Source organism: Alosa pseudoharengus, unplaced genomic scaffold (assembly GCF_046254945.1).
Source record: "Alosa pseudoharengus isolate Yale_2024_CS ecotype anadromous, Long Island Sound unplaced genomic scaffold, YU_APseudo_1.1 YU_APseudo_1.1_scf_6, whole genome shotgun sequence".
NCBI classification, from domain to species: domain Eukaryota; kingdom Metazoa; phylum Chordata; class Actinopteri; order Clupeiformes; family Clupeidae; genus Alosa; species Alosa pseudoharengus.
This window is the reverse complement of record NW_027468848.1, coordinates 16343046-16355610: the sequence shown is the minus strand read 5'-3', so window position 1 is coordinate 16355610 and position 12565 is coordinate 16343046. Positions and strand designations below refer to the sequence as shown.

Below are 12565 nucleotides of genomic sequence, written 5' to 3'. Positions count from 1 at the left end.
AATGAAAATAGTAGCAGGCTACTACCGGTAGACACGTCGGCGCTGCGCGTGACATAGGTGAGTACGTTCGCTACGCTACTTTGCATATAGTGGTGTCCCAATTCATAGGGAAAGATCTTCACCTCCACTTCCCTTGTCGAGGGGGCTTTAATGTTGAGGGCAATCAAAACCAAGTGAAAGTTTTATGGGGGGAGAAATGGGACGGACCCTAAGTGTGCTGCTTTGCAAGCACACTTAATTAGTCCAATTTCTAACCGGCGGAAAATGTCCAAGGGCAATGATGACCCACGTGAAACTGCCCACAGCTGTGAAAGAATAGAAAGGATATGCAGCTTTTAAGTTACAAAAAACGTGTGAAGCTGTCAAAATATTTGACAGCTTCACATTAAAATCGCTGGACAGAATCCAAATGAGCTACAAAGTGGCGACAAGTCCTCAACTCGGGCTGTATCATATCCAAATGGCTCGCCTTGTCTCTCAACATTAGGTTACAGTAAAGTCGGCAAATAGAGAAAAGCTGTAGGCTAAATACAAATACAGCTTTTCTCTATTTGCCGACTTTACAGAACCTGTTCATGTGGACTTGCATGTCCAGCAAATTTGCTTAAACATAGGCTATGATGTAAGACGCTTGTGAAAGAAGGATATGCAGCTTTCAAGTGACAAAAACGACAAATTCCCAAGTTCACATTAAAGTTGTTGGACATGAAAGGCCACAAGGACTAGCCTACAAATTAAGCACAACGTGATGACAAAAGTGACGACGAGCGAGCTCCCAACTGGGCAACTCGGTTAGCAAAATATTCTCCCAGTTCCCCACCTCATATTCCCACATGAATTGAGGTGAATAATTATCCCATGTGAATCAATGAACGCACCGATTCGGAACTGGCTGACGTCACTGGCTGACGTACTAGTCTCTCTCCTACTTGATAGGTTTGAGTTTGGGGTCAATGTTTCCGGGTAATCCCAGTCTTTGACACAAATGTCAAGAGCAGGTTCTGTATGCTGTGTTTACCTCTTGTCCTTGCCGTTAGTCGGACACACCCCAGCAAAATGATAGCTGCGATCCTCTCCAGTCTGGTCATTTCCACTGCTCTCTCCGTGGGTAAGACATAGGTCTAATATAGCATATAGCCTACGAAGTTTCTTTCTATAATCATATCCTCCCCGCGTCTTCTGCAACAACATATAGGTTACTTTTTCCTAAAAATCCCAGGAATTGTATGTATCGGTTGCTTACGGTTGTTTTTACAGTTGTGTGGTTCTTGTAATGTATGGATGATAGGCTATGGATTGCCAGCTTTAGCCATACAGTCACATAAATGCATGCAGCCTTCATTTGAGCATTTTGTTTTTATCCTAACAGATGTAAATGTAAAAAAATAGCTAATGTGTAAATAATATGATAATATGATTTCAGCTATCTAAGTAATAGCCTACTTTGCTCTCTGATTGTCTGTGTGTGTGTGTGTGTGTGTGTGTGTGTGTGTGTGCTGTATGTGTGTGTTGTTTATGCCTGTGTGTGTGTGTGTTAAGGGCAAACAAGAGTGGTGGTACATTCTTTCCCCAGAGAAGATAACAATGTTTTAATGTTGGTGAGTAAGTCCACCATACTCACATTCTTTGGGCAAGGCTTGTTTTACTTGTAGCATGTGCTTCCGTGTGTTTATTGCCTTATGTGTACAGATAGATAGATAGATACTTTATTGATCCCCAAGGGGAAATTCAGGAATTCAGGTATACGTGGTGTGAAGGGGTGGGGTGGGTTCTTGTGAGACTTTTTGTCTCACTTCTCTATACTCAAAGGCTTAGAAACCACACATTTCCCTCTTCTGATTTCATATAGGCGTTAAAGAGGAAACTCACCAGTGCACGTGTGTGTGTGTGTGTGTATGTGTGTGTGTGTATGTGTGTGTGTGTGTGTGTGTGTGCGCGGCACTGTAAAAGAGGGTGACTGTATAAAAAGGAGGATGAATGTTTGCAGTAAGTAACAAGTAACGGGTGTCCAGTGAAAGTCAGTGAAAGCAGACAGTGTCCTAGAGCATGGCTTCTCCCTGCAGGCTAGTCTACTCTGAAAACCTGACTGAAATCAGAGACGTTAGCTCCTGATTAACTAATGTGGTTTGTTAAGTGAATCAGCTGTGCCACTGATGAGTAAATGATGGAACCCTGCAGGGGGTGGTTGTAGGCCTACAGGAGAAGCCCTGTGTTAGGAGCCGGAGTCGATTTTGTGCGTTGGAGGAATAGAGAGAGAGGGAATGTAGATTTGGGAGGCTGTCTGAATGCTTCTGAGAAAGAATGTGTGTTTAAAGGATTAAGGGAGAGAGAGTGTAATGTTTAATGTCTGATCGAGATTAGTTAGCTCAAATCCTTTTCTAGCCATGAAGGCTAATAGGGCCAGTGGTTATGTCTGGTTTCTGTGGTGCTAAGCAAATGAGAGTTGTAGAACCCCCCTGGTAAAGGTACACGTAGGGGCAGCCATGGCCTACTGGTTAGCGCTTCGGACTTGTAACCGGAGAGTTGCCGGTTCAAACCCCCGACCAGTAGGCACGGCTGAAGTGCCCTTGAGCAAGGCACCTAACCCCTCACTGCTCCCCGAGCGGCGCTGTATTCACAGATTGGGATAAATGCAGTGACCAAATTTCCCTCACGGGATCAAAAGAGTATATATACTTATACTTATACTTACGTAAACCGAACCGTTTATTTAGGTACAGGACGATGGGTTCAATACCGAATGCAGTCTTTAACATTAATCAGTCAGCTTTTTTGTAACGAAAATTAACCAAACCGTGACTTCAAAACCAAGGTACACACCGAACTGTGATTTTTGTGTACTGTTACTCCCCTAACCCCTGGATGAGATACCAGTCCATTGCAGGTAACTCCCAGCCAAAACTGGTACACATTTTACAGCTGAAAGGACTGCGACAAGGCAGGTGAATTGCCTTGTCCAAGGGCACAACACACATTTTTAAATCAAGAGTAAATTAATGTTATTCTGCATGTTTATCTATGCATGTGTGTGTACATGCAATATGTGTGTGTGAATGGTTACACACCTATGGATCCTATCTTACACCCGCACATCATGGCGTCCTTAGCAACGAGTCCCAGGCAACGACTCGTCTGTTTGGATGAATATCCTTAGTATTTGAATATTATTGGGGAAAGTGTGGCTTTTTTCAGGCTATGTTTTCGATTGTAAGCAGATTCCTTCTGCAGAAATGCACTCATTCGTCGTCAGAATATCAACATGCTGTTTTATTTTTTTGCGCTTCTTGCTCTTAAAGGGAATGGCAGATGTCACTCTCATTGGTTTAATGGACGTTACACCAAAAACACACCCATAAACAGGGCCAGCCAAGATTTTTTAAATACGAGGTCAAAAATGAAGCTATTTCAATTGGGTGTTGTTGGGTCTGAGTCACTTCACTCACTTGAGAGGGCCCTTCCTTTTCTCTCTCCTGTCTACCTTGTTGAATTTCGAATTAAGAGACTAAATAACTGATCCATAATTGGTATTATTTTACAAAAGGTTATGTTTAGGTCATGCTTGAAATTAATGAAATTAATCTATTATTATTAACATTTATTATTCATCCAAAATAACATTAGTCAATGTATAATTAGTAATTTCCTTTGGGAACGAATAAATTAATCTATATGATGTAGGTTAGCTGAATCTCCATTGAATTTCAGCATAAGACTATGGGCCCTATCTTGGCGATCTGATACGTCTGGTCAGAGGCACAAGTTTTAAGATATTAAAGGCGTGGCTAGTCAACATTCACTAATTTAATGGTGTGATTTTGTGATCAAACGCTGGGTAGTGGGCACAAAAGGGTTGTTCTTATGTGTCTTTATCAGTCATGGGTGTGTTTTGGGCGTGACATCCTTTAAACCAATGAGAATGACATCTGTCATTCCCTTTAACAGCAAGTAGCGCAACTCCAAACAGCGCATTTTGATAGTCAACTGCACATTTAAAGGAATCTGCTTGAACGCGAGACCGAATGGAACACAGGAATTCCACTAAACCTGCCTTTACTGAAACCTGTTTGTGACTAGCAAGTATAACCTACATACACCTGCACTCGCCTATTATTTGAACTCCTAGGCAAATTTGTTTTGATTTAACCCAGTGATATTCAACCGGGGGTCCGTGGAGGTACTGCAGGGGGCCAAATTATTTCATCTGAAGCATTTTTTTTCCTCTTTAGAAAAATTAAAAACGTTCTATAGGCTACATAAACATAAACAGAACGTAGAAAAGATGATTTGTATTCGTTTATAAAACATTATATAGGCTACATATGAGTCTTCATGCAATCATGTTATCACCGTGGGAACATGCACCATTTAGTTAGCGTCAAAACCAAAATAAGTGACGTCCATCTGCCCCAGAATCTGTGCCACTCACCAGGGTCAGACGACCTCTCTCACTAGGTAGGCTATGAGATATTGCATCCATACTCAAGCTGTGATTGTTAACTGTATAGCTGATGATACACCGATACATTGGTTTTTTTAAGCATTTGATGAAGTAAAATGTCCATTTTGTGTTTCAACATAAACACTTAGCGGAGTAAAAAGATATACAAAGCTTCTCTTTTCCCCTCGCTTCACTATCGTGACCCTGGTATCTTTATTGAACATTTCAGAAGCTCACAGATGGTTGGTCATGTGATTCATTGCTAGTACTCTGATTGGATGGTCTCGTTGCCCCTAAGTATGCAAATCTTTCAGATAGAAATTATGTTGCCCAATCTTAATGGGAGTGTCGCTCAGCAACAGCCCACATGTTAACATGTGTAGGGGTGTGTGTATGCGTGTGTGACTGACACTTAGTTCAAAATATCAGGCCTAATGTCCGTGCTCAGTGTCTCTCTCAGCCAAGGGGTCCTTGGGCCGAAAAAGGTTTAAGACCCCTGATTATTTCAGTTAGCCTATTAGCTGGTTTGATGCTCATTGAGCTCAATGCAAATCAAACCAGCTAATAGGCTAACTGAAATAACACTATGCCAATCTCTAGGTATGGTGAAGGGTATGTGATGATGTGGGGCTATTTTAATTCCAAAGGCCAAGGTAACTTTATCAGGATGCACAGTATTCTGGATCCATGAAATAGCTGGCCTTTAAAAATAAAAATCTGCCTGTCTCTATGGGAATTTAACATAGGGGTGGCAATGCTTATGACCCCTGTATTTTAAGGAAGAACATTTATTTATATATGATACATTATTCATTCACTAAGAAAATTGGTGTCCTTAAAGGTTAGATATTTCCTAATTTTTCACTTAAGGCATTAAGATCAATTTCCAAAAGATGATTTTATATTCCTCTTTTCAGTCAACTTTAGCATGGGTGCCAACACTTTTGGCCATCACTGTAAACAGGTCTACAACCCGAAACTAAAAAACAGACCAGGCTTCTATTTGAGACTGGCCTTTAACCCAAACCTGTAGCCACACCAGACGTTTAAAAGAGACAGTGTCTATTTGGGACTCAGCTATTATTTGAAGTTTTACGGTAGTTTGTTTATGTTGGACTTTGGGTTTGTGGGTTTTGACGTGCGTTCAACAATTAGTTTAGGTGTCTGTTTTATAAATAAAATTCACTCAGTAATTTCTAACTAACATTACTGTGCTCTCATTTTGAGAAGTCAGATTGTAGCTACAACTATGTGTCAAGTGTTTCTGAGTTTGCCATGCTAATTGTCTCTCCAGTTCTATTTTCACTTAATAAATTAAACGAAACCTGTAGAAAAATATACAGAGAACATTACCTCGGTGTCCTCAATTGTAGATACGTCCATGCCCATGATTAATTAAGAAACATAATTTGAAATATAGCTGCAAGCAGCAATGAGGGGGCCAAGCAGAATAGGCCGGAGTAGCCACGGTGACAAGATAGAACTCAGCAGACAACCGGGATCAACAGGGCTGAAACAGGGCTGAGTATTGCCACCGCCTCCGCCAGCCAGCCCCCCCCACCTAATCACCCTAGCCCGTCCCACCCCGTCCTGCCCTGCCCTGCCCTTGCACACAGGCATTAGAATTAACGATGGAACATGTTGTCATCAGTTTCACATCAAAAAATAAAAGATTGATAAAACACAACAGCAACTACACATCATAATGCAATATTGCTAATTGCAGCACCCCCTACAGGTCAAAGGTCACCAAATTGTTTGAGCATCCTCCTAATGGGGTCATGAATATATGTCGTAAGTTTGGTTATGATACATGGCAGGGTTGCTGAGATATGAGCTCACTTCCTGTTTGGCGGCATCGCCACCAATTTCGATTGGCTGTTACGGGCAAATGCTTTTGTCAATTGTTCCAGAGAGCAACATATTGATAGGTTATGGTCTGAAGATGGTCTGTGCCAATGTTGGTGAAGATCAGATGAAATTTGCGACATGTGAAAACGTTTTGATGTTTTTGATTAAATCCAACATGACGGCCGAATCAATTACGATGACATCACAAGTTGGCCTGGGTCGGCCTAAGGAACTCCAACAGTATTACCAGACACCACTAGTACATTTTAATTCCAAATACAACAGCAGCTACAGGGCAAAAGGCATGTTTCTTAATTACAGCGCCCCCTACAGGTCAAAGGTCACCAGATTTCTTGAGCGTCCCCCTGATTGGGTCCCGAGTCCATGCACCAAGTTTGGCTTTGATACATGCAAGGGTTGCTGAGATATGAGCTCACTTCCTGTTTGGCGGCTTCGCCGCAAGTTTAGATTGGCTGTTACAGCCGAATGCAACTGTCAATTGTTCCAAAAAGCACAGCACTGATAAGGCATGGTCTGAAGATGGTCTCTGCCAATTTTGGTGAGGATCCGCTGAAATTTGTGACCTGCAAAAATTTGTACGTGTTTTTGATTAAATCCAATATGGCGGCCGAGTCAATTATGATGACATCACAAGTTGACTTGGGTCGGCTTAAGGACCTCCAACAGTATTACCAGACACCACTAGTGCATTTTAATTCTAAGCACAACTGCAGCTACAGGCCAAAAGGCATTTTTCTTAATTACAGCGCCCCCTAGAGGTCAAAGGTCACCAGATTTCTTGAGCGTCCCCCTGATTGGGTCCTGAGTCCATGTACTAAGTTTGGTTATGATAAGTGAATGGGTTCCTGAGATATGTGCTCACTTCCTGTTTGGCGGCTTCGCCGCAAATTTTGATTGGCTGTTAAGGGCGAACGGTTTTAGTTCCGAAGACGAAAAGGAGTATCTTCTGTGAGGCTTGGTCTGAAGATCATGTGTGTCAGGTTTGGTGACGATCGGACAAAATTTGTGACCTGTGAAAACTTTTTAGTGTTTTTGATGAAATCCAAAATGGCGGAAAATCCATCATGGCGGAAAATGACGTCATAGGGTGCGTTGATCTCGGCTTGGTCCAAGGATTCCAACGATACCCCATTTTTGACAATCGGCCATATGGGTCAAAAGTTACGTGCATGAACGCACATTCAACTTTGGCCTGTTGGTGGCGCTAGAGCGCTTAAGGTGCCGGCATGAACCTTGGTGAAATTAATCATTGGACTGTCCCCAATCAGTGTGCCAAATTTCACAACTTTTGACCAGACGGTTCTATGGGCTGCCATAGACTTCCATGGCGGAATAATAATAATAAGAACAAAGAGAAACACAATGGGTGCCTTCGCAGCTTCGCTGCTTGGCCCCCAACAATGCACCTGATGTCTTATCACTTATTACGCCTTCAGATAGCAAAAATAGACTTGACGCGCCTTAAATGCGCTTTAACCATACACTTCAGATCATGTGTTCAGACCATTACAATAGGGCCCTGTGTGTCTAAGCTTGTGATATTCAATGGTCATTTGTAGTTTTTTTGTTCAGACATAAGCCTTTGCAATCCTGTAAGTCTGCTCACACACAATACTTGTACACTATCACACGCAATCACACACACACACACACACACACACACACATTTACGTTTTGTTGTTTTGACCCAACAGGCAGAGGGTGTGTGTGAGGACTGCACCAAGATAACACAGCTGCTAATGGATGGGGACTCTCCCAGTTCCATACAGGTGAGGTGTGCTGAACACACACACCATGAGCGCTCTCAGTCAGAGATTAGCCATTGGCCACTAGGTCACAAACACACACTAACGTGTCTCTTTTTACATCAGTCGTGTGCATTCTTTCCATGTCACCTCTCAAACACAGTTTTTTTGTATGTTTGTTCACGCTGTAGCTTGAGCTGCTCAGGAAAGCTCTGCATGGAGTGTGTTTGCAGTTACCGAAAGGAGAGGCCTTGACCCGTTGCTACCTGATGGTAGACAAACACCTACCCTCAGTAATGAAGGTGATTACGCATTCACACACACACACACACACAGACTTGCTCTCTCTTTTTCCCCCACACACACATGCAAACATTCAGTTGCTACTTAATGCACAAATAATAATATATTATTATTTATAAAATATTTATATATTATATGTGTATTATATGTGTGTGTGTGTCTTGCAGCACCAGATTGATTTGTGTCCACTGCTGGGATTCTGTCCTATCCGCTCATTACAAGAGAACTCAAAGCCTTTGACCAGTGACATGGTTGAGATCAGCACAACACGTGTCTCTGTGGGAGGGACCAAGCAGAATACTCAGGTGTGTGTGTGTGTGTGTATGGATGGATGGGTGGATTGGTGTGGGTTCACATGCTTGTTGAGCAAGATTAAGCCCCTATTTGCTATTTGCTCTATTATTTCCTTGTCTTCTCCAGCTACCAGTCACTGACTCTCTCTCTGTCCCTCCCTCCAGGGCGGTCCTGTCTGTGCTTTGTGTGTGCTCCTCCTCCAGAAGATGGAGGACATGCTGCCGAAAGAGAGAACTGAGGTTCACACGTGCACACCTCTCACTTCTCCTTCATCTTAGTAACAGTTTCAGTGTTTGTATCTGAGCATGTGTGAATGTTATTCATGTACATATACTTCAGGTTTTTTTTTTTTTTTAGACTGGTCTTGTGGTATTCATCATCAGACTTCTGTTATCCCACTTGTTCTGTCTACCTGTATTTGTTTCTTGCAACCTTTCTCATTCACCCCCTCCCCCATTCCTCTCTCTCTCTCTCTCTTTGACTCTCAGGAGCAGATAGTAGAGCTCATGGGGAAAGTGTGCAGCATGTTGCCAGACAAATATAGTGAAAAGTGCAATGACTTCCTGCAGAAGTATGGCAAGCAGGTGGTCGACTTCCTGCTGTCTGATGCTGCGCCCCACACCATCTGTGTTCTGTTGCACCTGTGCCTATTTGAGGAGGTGCCTCCTAGAGGTCAGCCTCTGAACTGCACTCCACAGAAATACAAACCAGTGCCACAACAATGATATGAAGTCTGAAACCTACATTATACCTACATTTCTCATGTGCATTTAAAGTGTTGAATACCTGGAAAGGTTACTGACATATTAAATTTGAAAGCAAAGTGTTAATGAAACAAATTAAATATTAAACTGATTATGTGGATACAAAGTACACCTAAACCACACCTTGTCTTTTAAACTTGTGATTTCAGTCACAGACTAGTGCTATATTTTATTTTGAATACAGAACTGGAGAACTTGACAGAGTGACTTAAATCAATCTAACTTCCTTGAGACCAAGCTGACTGACACCAGACTGTTATTCCAGACACATCAGACATCTTATTGTTGTTCAAACATGTCCCTGGAATCAGCAGTTCTCCTCTTTTGTTGTTGAGCAGAGTATGCCCTGGCCTCCGACTGCACCTCTTGTCTCTCACTCTCGGCTCTAACGCGGTTCCACCTCGGGCGGAACGCCACAGAGACGCAGACGGCCTCCCTGCTGCAGAACATCTGCCAGCGGCACCCCAATGCTGTTCCTCAGGTACCCCCTACAGAACACCCAAAGTCCACAGCAGAACAAAAAACATTCAATTTGAATTGATTTTGTTACTCTGCTTATCCCTGTTGTTATTTTCTTAGTGTGAGGCCTTTATCCAGCTCTATGGACCAAGACTCCCCAGGATTTTGGGGAAACAAGATGGTGGACGGGATGCTTGTGAGGTAAAGCAAATCCAGTTTCTTAGTGCACTGAACAACAGAGTACTGTAGATGACACCACAACACATCATTATAGTGTGTTGAAGTCTGAGGGCTGCAGTTTGTGTTTGTTTGGCTTGGCATACTAAGGTGACCATACTGTACCCTAAGGCGAGTCCATGTGTGTTTGTGTTCACTTCTCAGAAAGAGGACTTCTGCCAAAGCCAGTGGTGGGGAAATGTTAACTAGAGCCTTTACCTGTCTCTTCCTAAACTTGAAGAACCACATTTACTGCTTATTTCAATTAATCACTATTGTCATGCACATCAAGAGCTACTTCAGAAGATTAAAGATGAATTGCACTCTTTTTTACCGAACAACAATACACAATAAGAGAACAACAGTGAGTGACAGTGACTGTTGTAATTGTCCATAATGTTTCACATATGCTTCCCACAGCAACAATGTATGTAAACTAACAACTCACCTGTCCTTTGCCCTGCATGTAAATCTGTATATCAGTGTGTGTGTGTGTGTGTGTGTATTTATGCGTGCATACTATGAGTTGAAAGTCCTTTGGGTTGTTGGGGGAGTGACACAATCAGCCATGGCATCTAGCATTCTTACATCTCGTTGTTTATTGCTATCTTCATATTCAGAGGAGGTAATACAGAGAAAAGAGGGGGGAGAGAGAGAGATGGAAATGCAGCCAATATAAGACTATGGGCTCTGGGCATCCGCTTACTTGAAGTCAACAAACCAGTTTCCTGTTTGTTGACAACGCTGTAAACCAACACCTGAAAACGTGTGCTCACCCTTATGTTGCGCAGCCACTGCACGTAGGCTGGCGTTTTTAGGGAAAAGGTGGAAGCTAAAATTACTTTTATAGCGACTTGAAGCCGAGCAGACTGGCCCACAGCAGTGCCCCTTAGAGTCGCTCAAGGACATTAAGACTCTCGTACATTGTATTTCTTATGCTTTAGTTCAACTAAAGCACTCTTCTTCAGGTGCTTGTTGACAGCCATGTCAACGAACAGGAAACTGCCTACCTCAAGTAAGCTAGTGCACAGAGACCATAGTACAGGCATGGGAGAGGAGTAGCGTACCTCTATGTCAAATGCATTGGTGATCACGTGTAGGGATGTAACGATTACCGGTATAATGGTAAACCGCGATAAAAAATGTTGACGATAACAATTGGCGTTTTCATTTCAAATATCATAATTATTACGGTTGATTAGCACGGTGTGGAAACCATGTGTTTAATCCTTACCAGCTTCATGCGAGCCTACTTTTGGCATACAGTAGGCCTGGTACAATAAAGCAAAATTTAGATTTTAAAAAGCGAAACATTTTCACTGCAAAACATACACTGTATCATGTAGCCACTCAGCGTCTTTTTATGGTCGCATCCACATTAAATCCATTCCACTCACGTTATCAGGAAAATACAGTAGCCTAAAGTTTTATTTCGAACACTTACTTTGGTCTCACTCATTGGATCCAAATAACAGAAATAGCAAACTCCAAACAAAGTCATGGTAGGGTAAGTTAAGCTATAAGCACATAGCCAATTAAACATGACCAAGGAAAAAGCGAACGGGACACTTTTTGAAACTATTTCAGTTTATGTAGGCCTATCAGTGCTTTCTGAACATATTGAACACACTTTTAAAAATACCGCAATAATACCGAAAACCGTGATAATTTTGGTCACTATAACCGTGAGGTTAAATTTTCATACCGTTACATCCCTATTCACGTGTGTCTATTTACTTCATGTGACTGAATCTTCTCTTGCACTGATCTTTGCTTTTTAGCTCATTTGCACATTTTCAATGCACTGTATCAGCGATGTACCAATTTTATTATTTTGAACTGATGTGATATATCAGGGAGACAAAACTGCTGTAATTTGGAAATAAAAACAGTTTCTGATACAAAGCTTTGTCTGATTTAACAGAGTGGCAGCAGTGGTAAAGCTTTTGGATGAGCGAAACAAAATATATTTCATTTGTCATTTTCATCACAGACTCTACATGAATGCTCCATCAGTTACACATCATTGCGGCTAACAGACGATTTAGTGTGCAGCCTTAAATACAATATGCTCACAGTGGAGTAGAACATACCACATGGCTTGCGGAAGAGTTCACAAACTGTTTATTCTTAGCATTAACAGTAGGGTAATAAGACACTAACACTTGATTAGTTTATTATAATGGTTGTTAAATACAACTTCTACAATCTGCCAGCTTCCTGGAGCCTGCACGGAAATATCAGTGTGATTTGAGTCTGTAAATCCCCAGGTCATAATTGGTCACAGTCTATTTGTCTGTGTTAGACCGTTTGGGTTACATCATGTCAGAAAAGGAGGAAGCGGTACAGGCTTTTGCTGAGGTTGTTTCAGTGCAAATGATCAGACATCGTCTTTAATTTGTTTTATTTTAAGTGATGCTCTTATGGTGTTAGTGTAGTGAATATTGCTATTGTTATTATATAGGTTGCTTTGG

At 42.0% G+C, this 12565-nt stretch overlaps 1 protein-coding gene across 2 annotated transcripts; it reads left to right on the top strand.

Annotated features, from left to right (window-relative positions):
• Nucleotides 1-974: 974 nt before the first annotated feature.
• Nucleotides 975-11996, top strand: sftpbb (surfactant protein Bb). Of its 2 annotated transcripts, XM_076270104.1 has the most exons (10): nt 975-1108; nt 1540-1598; nt 8005-8079; nt 8247-8357; nt 8526-8663; nt 8817-8891; nt 9141-9324; nt 9755-9897; nt 9996-10076; nt 10257-11996. In XM_076270104.1, exons 1-10 carry the CDS (start codon nt 1006-1008, stop codon nt 10299-10301), a joined length of 1014 nt encoding a protein of 337 aa, XP_076126219.1. In that variant the 5' UTR covers nt 975-1005; the 3' UTR covers nt 10302-11996. The 2 variants fall into 2 exon arrangements, with proteins under 2 accessions (XP_076126219.1, XP_076126220.1); XM_076270105.1 differs by lacking the exon at nt 1540-1598.
• Nucleotides 11997-12565: the final 569 nt, after the last annotated feature.

Bases quoted from the DNA above. Each gene is read 5' to 3' on its own strand.
- sftpbb (XM_076270104.1), top strand. From the start codon at position 1,006: ATGCTGTGTTTACCTCTTGTCCTTGCCGTTAGTCGGACACACCCCAGC. The intron at 8,080-8,246 runs GTGAGGTGTGCT...TTCACGCTGTAG, and splicing joins ACTCTCCCAGTTCCATACAG to CTTGAGCTGCTCAGGAAAGC. The intron at 10,077-10,256 runs GTAAAGCAAATC...TTCACTTCTCAG, and splicing joins GTGGACGGGATGCTTGTGAG to AAAGAGGACTTCTGCCAAAG.